The 27,235-nt window shown below is 35.7% G+C and overlaps 1 protein-coding gene across 1 annotated transcript in view; it reads right to left on the bottom strand.

The window, feature by feature from the left end:
* Positions 1 to 27,235, bottom strand: part of KIF6 (kinesin family member 6) — a 117,103-nt gene that overhangs the window by 30,119 nt on the left and 59,749 nt on the right. Inside the window, exons 14-15 of the mRNA XM_072333784.1 lie at positions 20,289 to 20,391; positions 14,080 to 14,135 (exon numbers count right to left, since the gene is read on the bottom strand). Of these exons, the coding sequence (XP_072189885.1) occupies positions 14,080 to 14,135; positions 20,289 to 20,391 (159 nt within the window). The remainder of the gene's footprint in view (positions 1 to 14,079; positions 14,136 to 20,288; positions 20,392 to 27,235) is intronic.

A 27,235-nucleotide genomic window follows, 5' to 3' on the forward strand; every position in this document is an offset into this window, starting at 1 on the left:
TCTTGGGGAGTAAAACAACCTGCAATCTGTCTCAACACTGATTCTGATGCAAGCGACATATTTTGGGATACAGGGCTGGCCAAATCCCTATGTAAAGTGACAAGTCCTAGCTTTCAGGAAGTTCTCTGAGGCATCAAAAAAGGAGAACCACAACCACAACACTCAGAGTCTCCTGATTATAGGCAAGATATTTTTCAAGGTACAAAACACAGACTTCATCAACAGTAAAAGTATATTAATGATAATACATGAGTAATATATTGTAAGTATTACCTGCTGTAGTAGCTTTCTGCCTTGTTCACTGAAGAAGCACCAGAGCAATCTAAGATAAAACTTGCTCTACTTTCTTCTTCCCTATATCCCTTTCCCTCCTCTCCACATTTGCTGTCAAAGGTTTCTGCCCTTACAGAAGAGCAAGTAGAAGCAAGCAGCTGCCTGTGTCCTGGCTGTTCCAGCACAGTCTAGCATCTCAGCACAATAATATACTTATTGGCAATTTTTAACATTTTCAAATTAATTGGAACATGTGAAATGCCAGTAAGGTAGCTGATATCTTGTAGAACTCATCAGTCAGAGAACCCTGGAAAGACAACAGGTCGAGAATTGGATGCTCAACTCTGACATTCACATCAAATCTGTAGTTCCAAACCAGTCTACAACCAGCACATGAACAATTACATTTGGATATGTACACTTTTCCTAATACACACCAATTCTTTCAAATTTACGTATTGTAGAATTTATCAGACATTTATTTTCTGGCAGCCTTTTATTTTCTGGCAGCCTTTTTTATCTCCTGGTTGGCACACACAAAGAAATAGCTTGGTAGTGTTATACAGAAAAACTGATCAGAAACTCTGTTCATTTTTTTTCCTGATCATATCATTTTTTTACCTTTCTCTTCCTTTTACTGCAGATTGCCTTTGGCTCTTTAGGTCTGAAATGCTGAGGTGTTATCCAAGTTCCATTCATATAAATTAGGGGATGGATACAATGTGCCACAATGACCATTTACCCAAAGGCAGAGAATTCTTCTCTATAGGAATTAATATGGGAAGTGGGTAGTGCACATAAATTCATAACAGTTCGCATACACAGTACGCTGAGGTATCTAGGCTAACCAACAACAAACACTAAATGCTCTGGAATGCAGTTCAAGATCTTGAAACTGGAATTCAGAACTTGGATGCTTTCTGAATTTAGAAACAAATACTCAGAACTTTATACTATCATCCCAAAGTTGGCTGTCACTACCCATCTGGTATTTTACTTTTTTTTCTTTAATTTTTATTTTTATTTTTTTTATATTTTTTTATTTTTTTATGTCAACTCAGTGCTGCCAAGTATTTTAAACTAAGCATGAATGTTTATCAAGAAGTACTCTCCAGGACACTTCAGTAGAAGGACAAACAACTTCTGTATTCTCAGTGGGTAGAAGATAGGTTGCTGAACGGTCAGCTCAGCCAAATAGTACTCCTGTATGCACTAGCAAGGGCAGTTTTTTGCATTTCAGGAATTGAACTAAAACTGTTCTAATTTTCTGCATAGCTCTCCTGAATCTAGTTTCCTAAATTTCCTGTAAGCTATACCTTGGATACCTAAGACTGTTTTTAGATGCTGTTCAAAATTAATAAGTATTCTGTGTGTCTGTCTACCTTCCATATGCTGGGAAGGAGTCAGAAGTGATGCACATCAGGAAACTCTTGCTCTGTTGCTTATTTATTTGTTCATTAATTCAATATTAAGCTGGTCCAAAGTAGCATCGCTGAAAAGCAATGTCATATGGACAAGAAAGTATAATCTGTGCAGTTAGTGCTTTGGATGTTCATTTACACAACTAAATACAGTTTATCTTCTGATTACTACTAATAAAATAATGTGAAAATAAGGAACAACACAGTGAAGGACAAGACTAAAGAAGAACAAGACAAAGTCAGAGTAACAACTTTGCATACAGCTCTTCCCCCTCTCTCCAAATAGTCACGTTTAAGAAATTTAAGAGTAAATAATAGAACCTAGAGCACAAATACATTCAAAGAAATGATATTTTACCCACAGGAGGCTTTCTGACAATTACACATCAGGAAAAAAAATAAAATAGGAATACAGTAGATAGGACAGCAAATTTAAAATAAAGTATGTATAAGAAAATTATGGCACTGAAGCTACTTAGATATGCTGCCATGTTTTGAAAAAATTAGGTTTTTAAGGTGATGGGGACAAGATCAGAGTGAGAATGGATGTATGACTTCTTTTTTTGTTGCTTGTAACTTGTGATAATTATATCAAGCCCATTAGCAGCTACATTTTTGTTTGTTTTAGATGCATATTAACACCCCAGTAAAACCTTGAATAGCTTCCTGTAAACGTGTATGATATTTATAACGGTGCTTTGGATGAGCCCAAGCTTTCTTTTGAATTACTTAGCAATTTAAATTGCAACCTGACTGTATATATAACTCACACAATGAGATCAACAGCTCTGAAAATAAGTCTTTTCTCAAGCCCTATCGAAAGTGCATGAGAACATCATAAAATACAACTATGCACTGTTGATTGTACTCCTGAAACATTCACAGCCAGCTGTGATTACATCACTAGTTCTACACAATTAAAAAGTATGTTGATTGGGGAAAAAATAGCTATTGTATTTCAGTACACATATGTATGTGCATATATACTGCAAGGCTGCATCAATGCTGACCAGATGCGTACATGAATCACAAGATCTTATGAAACAACACTTTTGCTTTCAGTGCTTGTGAAGAGTCATACTTTTTCAACAGTGCATCTCTGAATAAGCTAATGGGTTTGCTATCTCCAGACTCTGAGATCTTGATTCCTCACTCCTAAAGTCTCATAACACCAAGTACTAAATAAAGACAAGATCAAAGGCGACTCCGTGTTAATATAGAAATACTCTTAAAACAATAATATAGTGATAAATATTATCTGACTTCTCTTAAAGAGCAAATTCAACTGACCTCATCAGAGCATATCATCCTAACAGAGGAGGAAAACACAGAGCATCATTCTAGCAATACTAAGAGTTTTCAGTCTGTAGACAGAATACAAGAAGAAAATCTGTTACTGAGAGGTACTTTTCCAAGTTTATAGTCACGGCAGTTCATAACTTGATTAAATCCAATGAGCTCGGTCCATTTGGTTTTAGTTATTCTAGTGAAAACTCTAAGTAAAAAGTGTTTACTTAGGTTCTTCCTGAGCATAATTTTTTCCCCTGAAAATACTTCTGTTTCTAAAGAACAGAACATCATTTGTAATAATTAGAAAATGAAAATGTTTCCTACATATGTAGATTCCAGCATAGATCCAAAGAAAACATTAATGTCTTAGGCCTGGAGTCACTTACACTAATAAGGTTCCTCTGTTTAAAGAATAGCACATCAGGGGAGCACAATAGAACTGTTCAAATGAATTCATTCATTTTGGTATTTTCAAAATGAGTCATTTGACAAATCATGTTTTCTTGTTCTAAGCACATATTCAGCCTATATACTGTCACCCAGGAGCATTGTCTGAAAGTAAAAACAAACATATGTAAGCTATGCTGAAACAATGGACAACATTTAGCATTGGCATAAACATATGCATTGCCCCCTGAAACTGAAAGACTTGTACCTTCCAAAATAAGTTTATTTTTTAAATTTCCTGAGTGCTGCTGCAGGGACAAATCTACATTACTATAGATGCTATCCTCTAACCTTCTCTTTCTGGGATAAGCAGGAAATCAGTAAGGCTGCCAGAAACCTGCTAGAGCTTCTTGATTCTCTTTTCAGCCTCAGATTCAACATAGCAAGGAAGACAAATCCCGTGCTAACGAAGGACTAACAAGCACATAGCAATGATATGTCACACTGGTCACACTAGACACACTGGTGCCACACTGGAACAGGTTGCCCAAAGAAGTTGTGGATGCCCCATTCCTGGAGGCATTCAAGGCCATGCTGGAAGTGGCTCTGGGCAGCCTGGTCCGGTGGTTGGTTACCATGCACACAGCAGGGGGGTTGAAACAAGATGATGCTTTTCTACCCAGGCCATTCTATGACTCTAAGGCATTGTTCCCTCTATCATTTCTGACATTTACATGAGCCACCAGAGCAGTAGCAGCTCAGACAGGTCTGCTTCAGTTGCCATCAATCCAGGAATACTTCTGAAGTGAGACAAGACTTAGACCTACAATGTTTACATTGCCTACAGTAAGTATAACACAGATCTTTTTACAGAAACGCACAATAATACTTCACAAGCTATTATCATCAATTTTGTATTCTTGTCTGATTTTCCTCACTGCTCACACATTTTACTACAAGCTTTCTAGTGACTGTTATTTAGCTAAAGGCATTACTTCATTATTAATTTCTTACTCACAGGTATTAAGAATTACACCAAACATACAACCTTACTACTCTAACACAATGCGAGTCCTGCTCCTATTCTACTTTGCAGTGACCTCTCTTGAGATTCTAATCCAAACTGTCACAAAAATTTAAAAGTAAAATCAGTTCATTTTTTACTCTGATTCACAATGAACACTGTAAACAAACAAAAGTATGTATTAATGTGAACCTGGGAACCTTTCAACAAGTTGATATTGAGAAAACATATTCCTGCCATTCATCATTTTATACTACATACCTGGCTACTCCTACAACAAATAGGTTGTGGAGACTCTAATCACAGTTCTGAGTGTCACAAGATGTTAGCAATGAGCTAGCATTTATAGCCATCTGCCAGGCCTATGTGAAATGCATGAATGACACTTCTGCCTGGAAAGCACCTTGAGAAAGATGATTAAATGCATGACATTCCGAGTGATAACAACATTTATATCCTGTGCTCTACAGGTCACCAACTAAACTCAGCCATAGAAATCATGCCCGAAGAGTGTTAGATGTCAGTAGAAAAAGAACCTTAGTAGAACCGAGGGGAAAGTGATATTTCATTATGGAGAGAAGGAAACAAATTGAAATGGAAGGAGCTGTAACCAAATGGAAAAATAAGTAGCGTCCTGTAAAGCTAAGTAAATCACATTTCTAACAAAGAACAAACTGCAGATGGTGACAAGGTGGTTAAGAAATAAAATCTGCAGAAACTCAGCTGTCTTTCTGTGTTTTTAATTCCACATTTCCAAAAACCAAAATATAACATTTAAAAAATAGATTCCAAAATGCAGTCATAATGGCAAGATAATCAGATATTTATCCAAAACAAACACTCATAGGAAATATGTTTTTTCAGCATTATGTTGCAAAACAATTGGGCCAAGAAATTAAGGAGAAAGAATCTGAAGACTGTGTCAACCATGCCGAATGGCTTCAGCTTTAACAGCTACTGCTATTTTTGGTGGGCACATAAACACGCCTGGTTTATTACAAAACTACTTTGAAACTGACCTGGAGATCAGAAACAAGCTGGGGCTTCTTAGGCACTGGGCCACCTTGAATAACATCCCAGTTGGGAAATTACAGCTGGGGGACTGTTTGTCCCTATGGCTTGTTTTCTCTCTCTTTTTTATTTTTTTCTCCAGTCACAGATGGCCACAGATTTTTCTGAGTTAATCTGCTTCCTTGCATTAGTCAGAACTGACATCTTCCAGCAGTTAACAGCAAAGCTTCACTTGATATTCAGTATGCTAGAAATACTGTTGGTGTTCCTCTTTCTGACACAACAGTTGTGTCCTGAGATCAGGACAGACTCTGCTAAGTGGCAGTGGATATTTGCAAGATCCAGACAGCTTCTCAAGAGAGATGAAATCTATGGAGACTAATTGTATTGAGGCTGTGTTTTTCCATATATATCCCAGTGCTGGCAGAGAAGTGGTGAAGCAGCATACAGACTATCTTATTTTTCAGAGAGCTGCCTTCTCCACTGATTTGTATTTCTAAATCTACTACTTCTCATGGTAAACTACTGTCCCAACTTGTTCTAGATCACTAACTTGGCTGTTTGTCCAGAATTTCTAAGGTACTCAGCAGTCCAGCTGGTGCAGCAGCTGCAAGGAAGCCAGAAATCCTGGACCCACCATCTATACAGTATAACACTGAGCTGTCTTTATAGAAGTTGGCCAGGCACATACAACTAGTTTGTACATACAAGAAGAGTTGGATGGGTTGTATCACATGTGGTGTACAATTCCCACGTTGCAAATGTCCAGTATATCCCAAGCATGTTAGATTCACTGCACTGCTCAGATTTCTCTGGAGGAAAAAAAAACAGTCACCCTTAGTTTTAATATCAAGCGCTGACAAGTCTGTTAATGCTTGATCCCCAGGAAGATTCTCTATAGCAGGAATGGACTCTAAGCAAAACAGATTCTCATCAGACAAGTTATTCTGCATCGACACAAAGTGCTGCATAATGTTTTATGTTAAGTACACAGTACTTCTATAGGGCGAAATACTTGTCCACAAAATAAAGCAAAACTTTTGAAAGATTTACTGTTGGATACCTGTTGGATCATTCCTGAATACCAAACATGCTAATCTGAAGATTTAGGAGGTCACAAAATTAGATTTTATTATTTAAACTACTTTGCCCTTCTCTGTTGCTAAAATACCTCCTATCATATGTATTTTTACATACTGATTACTGTACCTAATGAGCTACACCTTTTATCAAATGGAAATTTACTCCAGCCCACTGAAAATCCTTGTTTGGACATTGCACAAGACAAGTCACTGACACACGTTTGAAATTTGCTAAATAAATCTATGTTTAGGTCACCTACTCTGTAATCTATTTTATTAGATAGATTATATCATTTTTTTCCAACTTTGTGAAACCATAGATCCACTCAACCTCTTCCCCTTTTTTCACTCACAATCAACATTCCTCCTTAGGCACCTGCAAAGAAGCTTAGACTCTTGAGATCAGCTGCTCCTAATTTCTCAGTATCCTCTGCAAATACTTTCATTTAGAATCATAGAATCCTTAGAGTTGGAAGGGACCTCTGAAGGCCATCTAGTCCAACTCCCCTACAGTAAACAGGGGCATCACACCTGTATCAGGTTATAGTTATATCTTCATAGTTATATCAGTTTGTCTGGCTCCTGATCCAGCCTTGAAAGTCTTCAGGGATGGGGCACCAAATACATCACCTGGCAGTGTGTTCCACTGCCTCATCACCCTCACTGTAGAGTATTTTTTCCTTAAATCTAACCTAAATCCTACCCTCTTTGAGCTTGAAACCATTTCCCCTTGTTCTGTCACCACTCTGCTAAAGAGTCCCCTCCTTTCCTGTAGCTCCCCTTTACATACTGGAAGGCTGCTATCAGGTCACTTTGCAGTCTTCTCTTCTCCAGGCCGAACAGCCCCAGCTCTCTCAGCCTTGTAGGAGAGGCATTCCATGGATCATTTTTGTAGCCCTTCTGTGGATGCACTCCAACAGTCCTGTGTCTCTCCTGTACTGAGGACCCCACAACTGAATGCAATACTCCACGTGAGGCTTCATCAGCACAGAGTAGAGGGGCAGGATCACCTCCCTCAACCTGCTGGCCATCCTTCTTTTAATGCAGCCAGGTTGGCTTTCTGGTCTGTGACAGTCCATTGCTGGCTCATGTCCAGCTTGCCATCCACCAGTAATCCCAGGTCTTTTTTGGCAGAGCTATGCTCAATCCCTTCATCTTCCAGCTTGGCTTGGTAATGGAGGTTGCCTCAACACAGCTACAAGACCTTGCACTTGGATTTGTTGAACCTCACGAGAATTACCAACTGCTCAGGCCTGTCTAGGTCCCTCTGGATGGCATCTTGCCCTCTGGTGTGTCTACTGCACCCCACAGCCTGATGTTATTTAACCATTTGTTCAAATTATTCAATATGACAGATGCTTGCGATAAACACAATGGGGGTCAAAGACATCAGTTGAAAATGTACTAGAGAATGAGTTAATTATTTCCACTAACACTGGATTATAATAGCCCTACTGTAGAGCAAGAAGACAAACTGTCTTCATGAGAAACAAAATGAAAAGATAAACAAAGAAAACAAAAGATTAGAAACAGAAAAATGGCTACCTACTCATGGTACTCTCTACGTTCATGTGCTTTCATACCTTACCTCAACCAACTTATATAGCACATGCACCATTGTTTTTCTCTTCTCAGTCTCAGAATAACTGAAAATCCCACAGAAACTTTGGCAGGAGAAACAGGAGGACAAATTGTGACAGGCCTTAAAGAACAATTAACAGGCATATAACTTTTCCTTCAGATATTTGTAGTTCACAAAGAGTAGCAATAATACTATACATGAGTAGTGGTCCTCACTGTTCCTCTTAAATATAGGGCAGGCTCAAAGTAACTGGCTGAGTACACAGTAATGGGTTGTTCTCAAGACCAGCACAATGCTGAGCAGCCTTAGCCGTGAAATTGTGAATAAAGTTTAATATATTGCAATATATTTCTTAATATAAAGATAACATATCATTACAATTTTATTTTACTTTTTATATTACAATTATATCTAATTCAGATTGTCCTATATCGACTAAAAAAACCCCCAATAAAATGAAACATACCCACAAAGCAAAATACAGACATATTTTCTGAATTGTCTTTTCTACCTTTACTCTAGTATAACACAAACAAACCTCAGCTAAAGTTTTTCTTCAGTAAGGAGTTCAAGATTTCAAGCTACACAGACTTTTAAGGTCTCTGCTAAGAATAGCAATTCATACCAAGCCACCTAAAGAATGAATAGAATGGAATGATACTATTGTGTTATCTGTTCATTCAATCTTCATACTGAATTCATTCACTTATATGCTATTTGCATCTCATTTGAGCCATATTTGCCTGTGGAATGTAACCTTTTCATGTTTTCTTTATTTTTTCTTGGAGCTAGTCAGCTCCTTAAAAACCCAACTCTGCTATTTTTCATCTGCCATATTCATTTCCACTGAAATTCACTGTGTATGCACATCCAATACAAAACTGTGCACTTGATACTTTCTGGGATTCAACTAGAATGGTCTATCGTGCTAATCGGCCACTCCGAAATCTCAGTGTTAATTTCTATAAAAAGATAAATATTTTGAAGTGTTACACTGAAGGATGAAATGCATTATTTGAGCCTCACTTTGTTCATGGCTGAAACAATATCTGGTGACTAAAAATCTTTGTTCTAAGTGGAAACAAAAAAGATTTTTTACTAATTAATGACTTCCCTCGACTCTTTCAACCCATAATATCATGGCTCAAAATACACACAGCACTCCTAGAATCATCCTTGATACTCTAATTCTTAAGCAATAGATTCTTGTTCCTGAAATAAAGTTGTTTATGCTTACATGTGAAAGTAAACTTTTGAAGACAGACAAGAATACTTAGAAGTTTTCAGACTGAAGTGACTAAACAGAAGTAGCAGCTGTGATCACAGATTACATACCTTTTTCAAATCAAAATCTTGCCATTAGTGGTCTTCTTTTATACCATCATTTTAATTCTCAACTTTTATAACTCGTCTGCTCATTTTATATTAAAATAAAGACAAATTTTAAATCAATTTTAAGTGAAATTAAAATAAAATCAACATTGTATACACTAAACCTTTCCTATTGTTACAAGGAAACATTTTTTCTCTCTTCTAAGTTGCCCCATTCCTTGTTTCTTACTGATACTTTTCATGTATAAATGGACAGTCTTGTACATAGAGAAAAGGTGATCACAAATACAGGATCTACATTATTTAGGTTCTGAATAGAATTTATATTTACTTTGCATTCACAGGAAGAACAGTGCAAATTATAAGACAGTGAATCAGAATCAGTTAAGCACTGTCTTAACTGATTCTTGTCCTCACACTCTCCCATAATCCTCACCATTTCAGTGCAACACTTCATGAACTGCATATATATAAGGACAATTTTTTATTTTTATTTATTTATTTATTTTTTAGCAAATCAGATAAAGACCCTACAATAATCTTGCTTTGTAATACAAGAACATTACTTCATTGTACACTGTCATTGGTTTTGGTATCCTGTGGTCCTGTGCACTAAATTCAAAGTTTGAAATGAGGCAGAGCAGTGCAACATCTCAGCATTCCTGTGGGTATAGCTGCATCGTCAACATCATGTGCGCATAATCCACCCACCTACCCTTTCTAATTCCAAGAGTGCCTGTTTCCTCACACTGTTATTACTCCCACATGAGTTTGCCCTTTCTCTCTCAGCTTCAATAACAACATTAGATGATTTCTGGACAGACAAAAAACAACAGCTGCTTTCCTTTGGGCATTAAATACTATTTAGTACACTTATTTTTTTTTCCTTCAGGGAAAAAACTAACCCTAATAGTGGTATAAATACTCCAAAATAGACATTTACAGAGTGGAACTGTTTACTAATCCTAAACACAACTAATATGTAGCACATTCCTGTGTATGAGCAATATTTTTAGTCACTAGATTCTGAATGAATGTATCATTTTAACCTACATTGAAAACAGTATGTTCAGTGCCCCCCAACTCTTTTTTGTTGTATAATCCACATTGCAGCATATATAGTGGGGCTTTTTGCTGATATTTAATACTTAGCAGTTTGTTCAGATGTTGAATTTTTCTCCTTAGTATCAACAATGCTCTTGGTAACGATGTAAAAAGTTCTTGTTGATAACTGTCCTAAAAATAAAACTCCTGCTAGCCATGACAAGGCGATGCTGTATCTCCACATCACTCTCCTCAAGTACTGTCCTATGCATTCCATGATGTTATTAATGAACAACAAGGACCTGCATGAACTGAAATGCATATATGCATTTTTTATCCATTACATTCTGTTTATCAACATGTTCAGCAGTCTGGAACCTCTCCTGTAGAGTGATGAATGAGCTGAATGAGAGCTTTGCAGTGACTGGACAGAGGCAGCATTTCCAAAGTTACTTACCATATATTAATTAGCATAAACTAATTTACAGAAGTTAGGTATGTTTTCATCTGAAAGATTATTAGATTTTGTGGAAAGAAAGGCAAATCCAAACAGGAACAAATTCTTTTATCTCAGAGTTTCTGACTTTCTGACATTTTGCTTTCTATTACAAACTGAACTGTCAGCTTTATTCATAATGAGCAGTATTATTGAATGAAGAAGACTACGCTTATAAAGCTGCCCTTGCCACTGATACATCGTGACCTTGAAAAAGAATACTCATTCTCCTGCTCCTCAATCCTGGCACCAAAACAGTCCGCTCCGTTATTTGTGTCTAAAATCTTTTGTCTGACAATATGAGACTAAAATGAATCACTAAAATTACCTGGGCTAGAAAAGCTTGCCCCTTATTCTCCTATCTATCTATCTATCTATTAGATGAATAAAATTTTCATCCTAAAAGAAAATTCTCTTTCTTATTTCTAAGTCATGATGAAAATTAATCATGATGAAAAATCTGAGAGACACATATTGTTCTTCATAAAAATAATTCTAAAATATCCACATTCACCGCAGTGCTCTTAAGCATAAAAGGAAGCAGAATCCAGGAACATGTGGTATAGTAGCAAAGGGGCATGCTAGCCGCAATGTCTCATTTCTTATGTTACAGTCACTCTACACTTAACATCCAGCTTGCATCTAGACTATGTTTTCCTTAATCTTTTTATGCAAGCAATAACATCAGCAAAAGCCTACCATGAAAATCTCATTCCAGATTCCTTTTTCCAGCTTTAACTTCCTGACGTGTTTTTGAAATGCTAATGCAATTGAGAAGTGGTTAGATTATTCTGAGTACTGAAAAACACTTACACTTCCAGTCAGAATGAAAGGATATTTATGACACACAAGATACAGCCAACTGCTGTCACTATCTCAGAATGTAATCAGACTGCATGAAATGTGCTTTATGACCTCTGTGGTGCATAGTTTTATACTATTAAATATAGCTTAGAAATAGAAGAAACTGATATTGATGGAATCTGCTCTTGATTGTGCACGAGGCAGACAGGAATGCTAAAGGAAACCAAAATAACAATGCAAGTAAATGAAAGATCTAGTTGCAGGCTGCAGAGGACTCATTTTTCCTGACATATTTTCAGAAAAAATGTGGCAGATTAATAGCCTTACTTAGTATCTTTAATGTTATGCATACTATGAAAATGACAGATGAATGTTTTCTGAGGCTGCTAAACTATGTTAACCAGAGCAATTGCATTTGGTAAGCTGAGTAAGCCAGAAAGTGTTGTTCTTGATGCAAAGGTTTAATAACTTTTAGATTGGTGCTAATAGGCAGATTTATTTACAATTGTGATTAAAATCAGGCTGGACAGGAGAAGAGAACAGCTGAATAAAATACACTATGTATATTAACCAGAGTGCTAATTTTCCATGCAGCATAACCTTACAGAGAAAGGATTCAAGGAAAGATTGTATGATATGATCACGCTCAAACCTCAGTTGTTGGTGCTTTACAACAATCCACAAAGCACTACATAATCTGCAGAGATCAAAATATCCATATGGAATCTGCAGAGAGGATGGAATCTGTTGCTTATACAGAAAGATTACAGTATGAACTAAATGAAAGGGCTGTCCTCAAGCATCGCTATCACAGCCTCTGGCACTGAGAATTCTGTGCTAGAGCATGACTGCTCATTGCTGGTGTTCTCTATGCATGCTCTAAAATGGGTTTCATCTTCAGAAAGAGAAAGAATTTTGACACCCAGTGCTGACTTCGGCTCTACCTCAATCTCTGCTAAGAATTCATCTGGGTTTCCTATCACATATGAGTAAACCCAGAAGAATTACATCAGGACAATATGGACTTTGAGACAGAAGGAGAGGAAAAGAAGAGGTTGATCTGATGGTTCATCAGATGTGCCTTGTCTTGTTGAAACAACCCAGTGTTCAGAACAGTGGCTCAATGGATGTCTCTGGTTCTGCATACCTTCAAAACATCTTTGTGCAGAGGTCTGAACACACAGTGCCATCATGGCTGAAAATTTCCACATATCTCACCTAATTTTAAATACTGCATAGCATTTCCAAGAAGGTATTGTAATGTACCTAAGAAAAACTTCAACCAGAATTTAGAAGAAGTTACCATTCATTGCTGTGGAGAACATAATCAAGGCTATGGTGAAAGTAAAGCCTACTTGATGACTGCTCTATGAGATTTTTGTCCTTTTTCAGCAATCAAATGCCATTATGAGACAAGAAGTGATGATGATGACTTATTGCCCATGTCTGCTGATACCACCTGCAGAGGAAGGAGGTAGAAACTGGGATCCACATCTCAGTGCCTAGTTATCTGTAAAATTAGTTTCTTACAGTGTGTATTTGAATCTGAAAGAGACTTGGCACACCTGAATGTCTACATACAAAATGACGTAAACCTGATCTCCACAGATAAGAAGTATGTTTCATAGTGATATGGAGCCTGGGTAGCCAGTTGTTAGGAAGGAGGTCACAGACCGCAACAGAACTCAGAAATTACCTAGGAAGATGTCAAGGGCTAGAAGGAGGACTGGATAAGACATAGCTTACATTCCATATATCTCTAGGTGATTTTTGGCTTTGAATAATCTGAATTTGGAAGACAAATACATGCTGCTGGCACCCTACAATGAAAAATGAAGAATTTCCCCACTAAGCTGCAGGACTCCTCTTAATCATTCCAATTAATCTGTATGAAGGAAGTGCAGAGGAGTAATTAAACAACGAAAGTTTCTTCTAACAAAAGCCACATGAAATTACATATAAAATACAGTCCTTCATAGATACTACAATTTGGAACAATGTTTTCTTTGGACCCTTTAATCCTACAAGGTAATTCAGGAAATACAGTATTAATATCTTAACTTCTCCCTTTGCTATATTTATGACTTCCTGTCAAATAAATAACAGATCTATTTTTTCACATTATTTGCAATAATACTATTTGCAATAATCACATTTTCACATTACTCACATTAAAACTAGTATATAAAATTATTACTGATAACATAAATTAACAATTTATCTCTTTGGAAATCTTAGTAATACATTGATTTACCTAATTTAGAAATTAAATATTCTCTGAATGCTGTGATTTCATCAGCTAGACACGCAAAATGAAGCTGAAATGTACTCACTTATTTTATTCCTCACTTCATTTATTTTTTCTCCAAGACATTTAGCTTCAGCAAACCTGTTAACGCAATGATACAGGAAGCACAAATAGTTAAAAACTTTGTTTATCAAAGAATACTGAATTCTTCAGGAAGAAGAACAGGCTGGAAAATATTTTCCATCGAAAAAGAGTTTGGTCTAATAGTAACCATTTTAAATACAACTAATGGGTATGCTAGAAAGAAAAGTAAATTTATATGATTATAAATGTTATTTCAATCTGAAGACTGTCTTTCTATATATAAATATTAATTTGTTACAATAAATTATGCTAGAAATACTAAAATATTAATTTTAATATGATAAGTGAACTGCAATTTTTTATAACATATAGCTATATAGAAAGAGAACACAAAGAAAAAAAAGGATAAAGGGAAAACAAAATATTTAAACTTCTGCTCATTGGGAAATCAAACATTTAAACCTATAATATGCATATTGTTGACAATTGCTATCTGTGCTGTGTGAACATGCACATCCTCATCATTAAGAAACCTCTCTATATATACCTACAGGTCCAATATTGTTACAAGCTAAATCAAGCTGAACTAAGATAATAACATAATAACATAATAATAACAAGCAAACAACAGCCCAAGTAAGAAGGATGGAAACAAATAAATAAATCTGGCTTTGGAAAATAGTCTTATAATATTCAGATAACTGGACCTCAAAGCTGGAAGTGAGCTTTATTATTATTATTATTATTATTCATTAATTTATTTATTTTTTTAATGTGAATTTTCCTCTGGTATATTTTATCATAGAGGAATGTAATTTTTGTAAATAAATGATAAATTTTGTGTTTTCTTTCAAGAAGTTTTCTAATTGCCGTTTGTACTATGCAATATTTGTTCTACTTAATATACCACATTTCTATCATCCCAGCATAAAATGAGGCCTTTCCATCTTGGCATGGTGTTTTGACAGGAAAAACGAACTCAGTCATTTCTTGGAGGAGAGACCAAAGGAAGCATAGCATGCAGCAGGACATGCTGCTAGTGATTCAGTTGGTGGCTCTTCTCTCAGAGTGTCTACTGAACTAATCTACTCACAAATTCCTTTAGTGTGTGCATGTAAAATAAAACCACTTGTGTCAAATAAGCATCACTTGATCCTCTATACAAAGGTAGTGATGTCTGGACAAGCCTACTACTGGTAACTACAATTCTCCTGCAGAGATCCATTTTCTTCAGTTACCTTCTTTTGACACTGCAAATAACTTTTACATGCCTTTTACTGTAATTTTTTTTCTTCCATAACTGATTGAGTTTAAGTAGAAAATTATTCACAGAGAGAAAAATGTTCATCTGAGATCATCCTTGATAAGAGGCAATGTGATGATCACTTTTTACAAACTCACATTTCCAAATCACTGAATAATGTCAGTGAAACAGTCCTCAAAATATCCATGGGTATTGTTATAAAAATCTTTAAAAAGGACAAGCTGAGATGCTGAGAGATTAAGTGACCTAATGAACTTAAAAAATTGCATTTCAATGCAAAATATTATGAATAACAGCACAGACATACACCCCAAATTGTTAAGAGTGAAGTAATTTAAACTATATATGTAGGTCACTCTGAAAGTAATATCCCCTATTTATTTCCATGGAAACAATAGTTAGAAAGAGCACAATAACACTATTTGATAGAGCAAATTCTCAGCTAAAAGAACACTAGTACTCAACATAGTCACCTTTAACTATGCATTTTTTGCCAGTGATGAACAAGAGCCTGCATGCTGCGCTCATAAATATCTGCACAAATGGAGACCCACTGTCACTGTCTTCACTTTTGAAAAGCAACACCCACCATGCTCATATCCACTGCTGGGTCTCTATAAAAGTTCACAAAGCATTTCTTCTAGAGCAGCCCTCTTACATACTGAGAAAGTGTCTTGCCCACCTGCAAATTTGGTGATACTACAAGTTCTTAGGGAGCCAAGACCGCACTTCTGTCTTGTAATTGAACAGTATTGTGTAAAACTTCCAGCAGTTAAATGTCTAAAATAATTCGGTGACAGCATCCTGATTATATTCTGATCATCACATGGCACATTAATTATTCTAATGATCAGGATTTTCTTTTTAGCTTGTAGCGTGACACTGCAGTGATTCTCACTTTAGTGCTATTAAGCATTCTGCTCACTGTATGTATGTCTTGCTCTGTAACAAATTTGTGACATCTACATATTTCACTAAAAAGCAGAGCCTTACAACATTCTCTGTAGCCTATTAGAACTTGTTGCCTTATCCTTTTATGCTTTTTTTTTTTTTTTTTTTTTCCCCTAGAAGTTTTCTGATATTTTTCAACAGTTCTTGGAATAATTACTCCACTACATTAATTTAACTTTTAACTACATAAAGCTGTTAAGGAAAAATGGCATCTATATCAGGCATTCATATGCTAAATGTATTCTTCTATGAGGATTATGATTTTTAATTCATTGTAACAGTTGAAATACTAAAACTTTAAAATGCAGAAGGACAATTTGCTAGGTTGTGACCTTTGTTATGTGATGTTAGGCTTGATGAGAAAGTCTGAACTGTTATTTTCATCTCCGCAAGTCAAACCCTGTTGAATGTGGAAACAGAACTGCAATATGCAATTTTTCAGTAATCCTGCAACTGACCTGGATGGTTCTTGGTCTAACAAAATAACTAAGGAGATCAACAATTTGTATTTCTAACTCAAACAATGGCAAAACATAGTCAATAGACATGAATATCCCACTGGGAATTCAGTCTTGGAAAACTGCCTTTACTCAATTAATTCATTTCCCAAGTGAAACTAGAAAGAGCTGGAATTTCAGGCAATCACATTCATATCTGAACACTTATTTTCAAGGCTGAATTTAACACAGCTAAATAGCTCCAGCTGGGGTACTCCTCAGCACTTACTCTATCTTGCATAAGGAAAGCAGAAGCCTTTGAAGTATCTGCGAGATGCTTATATAACCATTAGAACTAGTTCAGACTTAAAATACCCAAGCAAGTACAGAAGACTGTGTAAAGATCTTAAGGGAACAAACAAAAGTACCTCTCTCTTTCTTCCCTTCAGTCTCCATAGGCCTCATTAATTAACTACTGAGTCAAAAGTCCTGTAGACACTGATTCATGTTCACAGAATAAGATTCAGTTGAACAAGTTGAAGCCAGCTGTCTGTCCAGCCTGTATTTGTAGCTAGTTGCTTTGAAAACAGGAATAGCTGAATGGGCTATGCATCTGTTTCTCAAACACCACAGTTTATAAACTGGCACTATTACTTAAACTAAAACTTGGCATTAGTCTATGAAAGACCAAGAAATTCCATCAGAGGCTATGAATCACAGTCAAACTAAAAAAGCAAGACAAAGACATAAAAATTGATTCTGTTATTGAAAGAAAAGGATTACTTTTGATACACCTCTGAGAAAAAAGATCTCTCATAAAGTTCATATTGGTATGAATAAAAATAAGTGAACAATTACATTGTTAGCTCAAAAGAGTCTGTGAGTATCCTGCACAAGTAGAGAATTGTTACGAAGCAAGAATTTTGCAAAGTTTTAACTCTTCAAACAAAGGTCAGTAATTAAAAATATAATATTTTGAAAGACAGATCTCTAGCTTACAACATAAAACAAGACAAATTCAAATGAGACAACAGATATTTAGTGAAACATACAAACATTCATTTCTAATAAGAAATTGAGTGCCTTAAGTGAAACTCATCCTTTCCATGAAACTCACGCATAGTTACCAAGCTACTGAAAAAACAAGTTAGCTGCTAAGCAGCTGAGACACAAAAAACAAGGAAAGAGGAAAGCGGAAAAAATTAATTGAGAACATCAAAGTGGAAACTAGATTTACATTACATCTGGGAGTTTAGTACAATTTTACTACTGGAAAGACTGACTAGGATGGAATTTAAAAGGCTTTGTGCAGTATACAATATTGCACTGGGGTGGCTTAGCTAGGAAGATTTCTAGCTTTATTGCACAAGAAATTGAGACATTTTCTCCTCCTTAGAGAAGCAACACTTGACATGACTACTGAGTAATAGGACATTATTAAGTCCTCTGAAGGTCAGGTGTAGGATGTTCTAATTTATGCAGTCTCATTTTGTCTGGGCATAAGCATAGATATTTTAAGGAACACTGCAGATGTTACATGGGAGTAAAATAGAGTTGTTTCCTATTCACTATAAACTAAGCTACAGATCACTTTTTCTGTTTTACAAGGCCACTTTTCAAGGCCACAATTCATATACGCCAATAATTTCACAGCCTGACAAATAGTCAGGCTCACAGACAAACTATGCTCATGGACAAATCACCATTCAATTAACACAAGAACAGTATAACTAACAGCCAGAGAAAATCTACCCAAAATACCCAGAGGAAAAATAAGTACTAGCTAAAAATAAATACTTTCTAAACCAAATTCTGTTCTTGGTATGACAAAAGTGGTTATGTAACTATAAACAAAAATATTAACATGAGAAATCTCTATGTAAAGGGAAGTTACGGTAACCTTTAAACATCTGGTATCCACACACGTCTTCCTGTGCAATTTGAACACTGGCTGGGTAATCCAGTTTTTGTGCAACTGGTGGTTTAGAGGCTGCATTCCAAATTACAGACTGGACTTTATATAAATCCATTTTAATGAACTCAGAATACTTAGAGCTACAAATATCTCACTAAAATCTACTGCAAAAAACATGGGAGAATTTGTTTCTTGTTTCTAAGTAACATTAAGACCAATTTCATCAATCAGTTGCTGCAAATTAGAGAGGGGCTACCAAATGCATGAGTCTGAATTTCTTTGTCTTTTAGGGAAAGAAATTCTGGAGTCAAAGTCTGTGGATTCTATATATCACTATTACATGTTCTGAAACCAAAAGTATACACTGGTTTACTTCAATAATAATTATCAGAGAAAATGTGGTAGAATTCTGATTAACTAGAAGAAATTCAGTACACGGTTCAGAGATGCTACACACCTATGATCATGCAATAACCATGAAGTGTTCTCTTAATAGACACCAATAAGAGAAATTGCAGTGCAAGATACACATGGCATCATCTATTGATCAAAGACATTACTAAATACCCTGTTTACACTCATAACAATTTATGTGCATCTAATAATTTGTCAGTTATGCACCTGTGGCTGAAAGCAATAGATCTGGATAGAAAATTAACCAGCTCACAAAAATGGTAAGTTGCAGTTTACTCATGATCTTGCTAAGATGGGGAGAAGATTATATATTGCCTGAGTTTTGAGGAAATAAATGAATATTTGATTCAATGACACTGAAAACAATGCCTTTTATGCCTGTTAAGTAGGAAAATTGTAGAAAAAAAAGAGGAAAAAAAATCAAGAAAAAAAACATAAAATAAATTAGGTAAAGCCTAATGAGATTAGAAGGGCACACCGAGAGATCTGCTTTTGCCTAAGCTACAAATGTCATATTTCTCTTAAAGAGCATGGAGGATTAATGCTTGCAAAACTGACAGTGAAACAGTACTTCTATACAGACAACAAATCATGGTGTTTGATTTTTTGAGATGTGTAAAATCTGCTGCCTGAAAATTCATGTTAATATTTCACCATTCTCACCATCTTCACCAGAAGATTTTGAAGTACTTTTCTATTGTTAACAGCAAATGTGGAAGGATAAAGTATTATTTCTGTTTTAGAGTGCAAAACTGGAAGAGAGAACCTAAAATCACTTGGCAAACAAGTTAGGAGCAACAGACCAAAGCATCTGTTAAACATCTCCTGCTTTACTGTCCAATTCAGTGCTGAAGCCAGTAAAGCATTTTTGACAATGGAAATTACAGTAATCAATTTAGTCACATGAATCTAGCTTCCTCTAAATAATTCATGATCATGAATGCCATTTACCACATTGCTTCAGTAGGGCTACAAAGATAAGATGAATAAAATCAGAGGACAGATGCACTGAGATCACTAATGCCATTTTTGTGTTCTCTTCAGACTTTCATTCTGTCATCACTCGCTAACCTCCAAACAAGAAATCTCCCTGTAAGAAAAGGCTAAGTTTCTGCACCAAATTCTCAGTAGAAGCATAGGATACCCGATCTAAAATTATGCATTCCTATCCAGGCTCATAATGAACTATCAGGTGCCTCTCTCCAGCTGTACCTTACTGGGATACTCACCTCTGTTTTAGAAGCTGTTCATTGTCCCCAATGGTTATACTGTCAGCATGGTCCTGCTTGAAAACTTCAAAAGCCTCCTGATATCCAAGTGACATCTTTACTTCTGTCTCAAAAAAAAAAAACAGGAACTGCTTCAGAGTGAATAAGAGGCAGACATTTCACATTTCTTTAATCCCATTTTAGACAAATCAGTTGAGGCATCTTAAAGAAGCTGGCAGACTATGCTCTGTTGTCCATCAAAAGGAAAGGATTTTTCACAAAAGTACTGAAAAGTTTTTATCTGGAAAGTTAATTAGGTTTCACTTTAGGAAAACAAAGTTTGAAAGCTTGTGTTGAGTAAGTTCTATACAAAGTTGACTTTGCATTAAATATTTTCAGTAGTCTGGGAAGAGAAAAACTGGGGACTCTTAATTACACGTGTTTCATGTTCCTCAGTGAAAGTTATCCTCTTTTGGTGAATCAGGTATAGTACCTACAAAAACAGCTGATTTCTGCCACTTAGACTTTCAATATGGGATTTATTTCCTTCTGGCACCAGAAAGTCAAGCCATATTTGGCCTTCAAATCCTTTTTCAAAATACTATAGGAAAGCATTCTGATTTGTATTATTTACCAGTTCTCATTGCTGAACAATCTGGAAATCTAAGTAAGTAGTTATGGGCATTATTGAAAAATAATAATAATAAAAAACCTGCATTCCTGCTTCAGAGCTAACGAATAGAATATTTCAGGTTGGAAGGAACCTGTAAGATCATCTAGTTCCAAGCCCCCTGCTGCAGGCAGGGACACTTCTCTCTAAACCAGTTAGCTCACAGAGTCCCATTCAGCCTGGCCTTGAATGCTTCCAGGGTGGAACTGTCCACAACCTTGTTAGTTAACCAGATCAAGTATCTCATCATCCTTACAGTAAAGAATTTCTTCATAATATCTAGTCTAAATCTACCCTCTTCCAGTTTAAAGCCATCTTCTCTCATCCTGTTACTACCTGCCCTTAAAAACAAACAAACAAACAAATCTCCCCAGCTTTCCTAAAAGCCTCCTTCAGGTACTAGAAGGATGCTATAAGGTCTCCTCAGATCCTTCTGTTCTCCAGGCTGAAGAAAACCAGCTCTCAGCCTGTTCTCATAGTGGAGTTGCTCCAGCCCTCTTCGTGGCTCTCCTCAGGACCTGCTCCAACTCCATGTCCTCTTGTATTGGGGGTTCCTAAACTGGATGCAGTAATCTACATGAGGTTCTACAAAAGCAGATAGAAGGGCAGAATCACTTCCCTTGACCTGCCAGTCACACTTCTCTTGATGCAACCTTGGATACAGTTGACCTGGGCTGCAAACACACATTGATGGCTCATATTGAATCTTTCATCAACTGACATTCCCAAATCCTCCTCCTCAGAGCTGCTGTTCCCCTACATAGCATCCCATAGCATCAAAGGAGAAATCAGATCTGTTGCACACAAGAGCACTAAAGTTTTTTGGGAGATTTGCTGTGCAAGAATTTTCTATATGGCTTGTGCCAATGAACCACCACTACCAAAAACCTACAAAGCTTGCAAACTATTTTCCTGTCTACATATTTTGCAATTTTTGTGCAAGTGAGGATGATGCGTATTAACAAAGCATATCTAAAAGTTATGCTATGCAATTCTAGAATGCTACACCTTGTTGGGGTCCTAATCAGTTTGCATGAAAAAAAATGCATTTTGAAGTCATTTGGGACTATGTTTTGCTGTGCCTTGAGATGCTTATCATTTCAGGATTTTTTTCCCCGACTTCAGTGAGATTTTTGTGGTATAAGACATTGCTTACACTGAAGGCTGGTAACACAAGCTAGCATTCAGGGTTCGATAATCAGTAAAAGTTTTAAAACTATTCAAAGTATAGTATAAAAACTTCCACTTTGTTTCAGTTGAAAGAATCAGCACATCTGTTACTAATCTAAAAATTTTGAGTTGAAAATAGAACCACCAGGAATGTTTGAATGGCAAAGCATGTAGAAATGCTCCACCCTTTCTGAAGAAGAAAATCAAAGAAAGATACATTACATTTTTGCCACTGTGTGATCCAAAAGAGCAAAAGAGTTTAGGAAAATATATTTTTTTTCCTGCAGTGATGACCTGAGAATATAGTGTTCATGTTTCATGCCTGCATTGAAGAAAAGAGTCAGCTTTGCAAGCAAAATTTTATAGTACATTCATCCCATCATTGACACTAATTTATAATGCAACCTGAACTGACCCTCTGAAATTGCTTCCCGCCCCACCCCCCCAAGAAAAAATTGCATTAAGTGCATAAAGCCTTAATGAAGTTCCCATCTGAGCTTAAATTAAACAGTGAATCACACTTTCTCATACGTAATACACAATGTGAAGTATTTCACCCTTTTAACAGTGCTTTAACTTTGAATAAGCAGTAGAACTAGGTTTGGAAGACAAAACCTGATATAATGATTACTGCTTCTTCCAGGCAGAAGTCTGTTAACCAAAATTAATGGTAATTTGATAGTAGTTTTCCACCATTATATTAAGAGGCAGAAGAATTGTACAGCTTAACAAAACATATAAGAATAGACCTTTAGAACTCTTGGGAAGGGGAAATTTTTTGGTTTATAAAGTCCATTTAAAAAAAATACAGAAGTATACAGAATAGTAAAAAATCACATTCGGAAAACAGTATCTTAGCAGCTTGAAAGAAGCATTAAGGTTGTATCTCAATCATACAACATGAGCATAAAACAGATACAGAATGTATATTGCAGGTAATGATGGAGAAAGTTAGAAATATAATAAGGGAATTCAGCAATGTTAATACCAGAAAAACACTGCAAGAAACACTGTAAGCTTGATGGAGTGGTGAAACGTTCAGTAATGAAGATTCTGTATGCTTTGTGAATATTCAGTTGTGACATTTACACTTCCTTAAATGACTTAATTTTATTAAATAGTCTTTCACTAGCTGCAAACTGATATACATATTTATCACATTATATACAACAAATTTAAGAGTAAAAGAATCGAGAAAACACTGATGAAAGCACACTGTTGGCAAGGTTCTCAAAAAGTTCAGCTAAAACACTTAGTCTTGTAGAAAACAATTTCTTTTCTTGTACAAGCCAAACAAATTCAATACTGTGGCACATTATTACAAAGTAAATGTTTCAAGTTCCTTATTTAAGGAATAATCTTCATATACTACAGGCAAGAGCAATGAAATATCATCAAGTCATTACAATGCAAATTGGAATAATCATTATCAACATAATTTGGACAGTTAGAAAAAAGCTGCCATTTTCTTGCAAAAACATTCGTGAAATTCCAGTTGACAGTGCTGTGTTTAAAAAGTGATAACTTTTGTACTATTTTTTTTTTAATTTATAACTTTACTGTTAGGTTCACTGCAAATTCAGAGTTCAAATTTGGGGAAAAATCATGTTTGATCCACATTCTGGATTTGAATGTTTAGAAATGTTCTCATTGAAGACAATTTCAATCTGTACTTCTACCCAGTGCACTGCATCAACCTGCACATGAAACAAAAATTTTCAGTGCAAGAGGCTCCTTCAGAAAAATCTGCAAATTAAAAATTATTCCACTGAGCTCAGAAAGTCAGAAAGGAGAATCACAATAACTGCTGACAAGTTCTAACCAAGAGCAACAAGAACAATAATATAAAGTGTATTGTAGCATTCATTAATGGACTAAAGTCTTTTAATTAAAAATCATTCAAAATAAACTGAAAAAATTATAATAGTGCTCTTGGAGGCGCTTGGTTATTTTTTAAGGTGGCATAAAATGATCAAAGGGATTCCATAACTCAGTAATACACCTAAGGCAGTTAAAAGCCTACATCTCAGCAAAGCCCCTGGCAAATATCACACAACTTATTCTATCACTGAAGTTATTTATTTTACATGGTTTTGTATTAAATGCTATTTACAGTCATTCAAAACAACATTTAATGCCTCTTAGACTCTAAATGGAAAATACATAAGGCACAGTTTGCCACTGGATGCTCAAATGCCAGGAGAAAAAAATATGAAGCTGAATAGTATTTTAACGTTAAATACTATCCACTGGTATTACTAAATGAATAATCCATGAACGTAAGAGCACAAAAGTAAGAAAACAAATTATTTTGCTTCCACAAGAATCAGACATATTTGTATGCATTTAAAAGAAGATGTTGATTTTTTAAAGGTATCCAACAATCACAAATACTATTGGATCCTGTTTTAGTTATCCTAGATTACAAATAATAGACAATTTTTCAAGACTTCATTCAAGTGACTTTTTATTTATTTTTATAACGGTTTCATGGGCATCCACACTAGGAATAGCACTATTAGGTCTGGTCAGTTCTTTTTGTTGATGGTGGTGGTAGCTGGCTGTTGAAAAAGAACTTATTTCTCAAAGTCAGAAGAGCTTCATAAATTTTAATGCGTAAAATCCACTGAGAATACTTATATTGCTCTTTTGTTAAACCTGGAAAATGGCTCAGAAGGTATCAACTTCATGCTACTGTTTGTGTCAGAAGACAGTACAATCTGTCAGAAATAAGAATCACAGTGTTTCCCTCAGAACTCCAACTTGTAGCCAGATTTTGGTTCTGGCATGAAAGCCTACGGAATTCAAGTAGCTCTCATGACACAGGCTGTCAGTTTAACTTGCAGAAAGAATTGGAAACAACTCTTCGGAAGCAAAGAATTGAAGATGTAATTTGAGCTATTTTGAGGGAGGAATATTAAGGCTGTCTGTTGACAAAAACAAACTCTTGGGAATAGCTGTTCTGAATCTTCACAGACTATGTATTCTGACGATAAAAGCATCTGTCCACTTTTCTGCCCACATATCTGTTTTGCAGAAATTACATTTTCACAATGGAAGACATTTCTATTCCTACTAACTGCTCTGTCTATCAGCATTTGCCAGCTTTTCAACTGAAATCAAGAAGAGCAAAGTATCCTCTCGACTCAAGGAGAGCTCTCATCTGATTGCTGGGTGAACAACTTCAGGATAGCAGTTGGTGCGCCCTGTGAGTTTTCGTTCTTAGGAAACGTACCAACAGTCAACCTGTCCTTCTTTTTCTGTGCTTTGGCTTCTGATCAAATATGAACAAAGGAATTGTGGGCACTTTCAAATCAAAGTAAAGACAAATTATCTGATGAGCCTTTGTATTAGAATTAAGATGTTAGAAGTATGTATTGACCAACTGTTCAGAATGGGTAAAAGTAGATATAGCAGAAGTTGGATATAATGGAACAACAAAGAATAAATACTGAAAAACTGGAAAACTGGCACCAATAAAATATACAACAAATACTTTCCTGCTCTAAAATGCAGCTAAATTTGTCATTACAAGCACATATATGATTATCTTCATTAGGCAGTACTTCAAAAATGGGAAAGACTCTAAGGAAGGTTGCTCATGGTTCCCCTGCAGAATGGAACTGCAAAACATAGCCTTTGGACAGTTAAAAGCCTCAAATGAAGAACAGAATATTTAGACTCAACAAATTAAATAAGACTGTGGCATAATTACCTTTCTCTGGAGTTCCTTTTGTTTGCTTACAGGGGAGGAAGAGGGTAAAATGAACACTTTATGAGTTTTGGTATGTTTACTGTGATATTGCACATTGATTCAGCAAGGTGGACTGCAATGCACAAGTGAAAAATTTCATGGACCAATTAACTCATTACAGCTTGAGTTAATTACTACATGCTTATTTATTTACTTAGGCATTATTTTTATCCACGTAAAGATAAATGATAATCAAGACAAAAAGTTATATACAAAATAGCTCTCTATATAATATTTTCTAGATAGCAGAAACCCCTAAATGAGTGTATAGAAAACTGTTGATCATAGCCTGAGCCTCTGATTAACCACCTGAGGCAAGCAGTGAGTCAGCTGCAGGAGCACAGGTGAAGGTAAATCACCCCAGAAAGGGTAGAGCTTGGTTCATTTAAGGTCTGATTACCACTAAGGCAGGACCTCTTTCTCTGGAGATTGCTCCTTTGTGGAGTTTACTGCAAACCTTCAACTGATTGCTGAGCATTTTCCTTTTATCATTGATTATCTTTCTATGATGATAATCTTTTGTACTAAACATCAGCTTAATCTCTGTTTACCTACTGACTATAACTGTACAATTGTATAACTACACAATGAGACTTCTGCATAACAGCTGAAGGACAAACTTGTTCAGAGGTATTTTGGACACAAGTCAAAGTACCATATCTACTGTGATAGCTATTCTTAGCAGTTACATGATCACTGAAACTGGGATAAATATTGAAATAAATAAATAAAGGATAAACTGAGTATAAACTTAATTTAAAAGAAGATGAAATTGATTACTTTAAATTTCACCAATAACAACACCACCACTACAATTCCAAAAACATATGACTGCTGAAACAAATCATGGTGATTTTTCAGTTTCCCTGTTATAAGAAATCTTAGATAATAACAAAGTTAAGGAAAATATTTTTCATATTAATCCATTGTATATTTTTAATAGGTCCACTTTTGCAATAAAAAAAGCTTGATCTTAAAAAGCAAATGACAGACACAAATTCAGTTTTATGCTCCTTGGTGACCTGCCGTAACTCTGGTACCACATTAAACCTCAGAGTAATCTCAAGGCAAAAAGATCAAAATTACTGAAATTTTTTTCCCCTCATTTTTCTTTTCTGGAAAATATGCATATTAGTTTGTATGTTAAACGTAGCGAAGCACAATGCTAGTAAGAATTACAGGATAAAGGAAAATTGTTAGTAATAACTTAATGCATTGTCCATGATCTCACCTGACAAAATATTTCTTTTCTAATATGTGTTAGACATAGTTTAGCCAGATCATTTTGGTCCATATATAATATATATATATATGTTATGGACTCCCATATTTTCACACATGACATGAAATGGTTTCAAGTTTGAAGATTTACAG

This window comes from Excalfactoria chinensis, chromosome 3 (genome assembly GCF_039878825.1).
Source record: "Excalfactoria chinensis isolate bCotChi1 chromosome 3, bCotChi1.hap2, whole genome shotgun sequence".
NCBI classification, from domain to species: Eukaryota; Metazoa; Chordata; class Aves; order Galliformes; family Phasianidae; genus Excalfactoria; species Excalfactoria chinensis.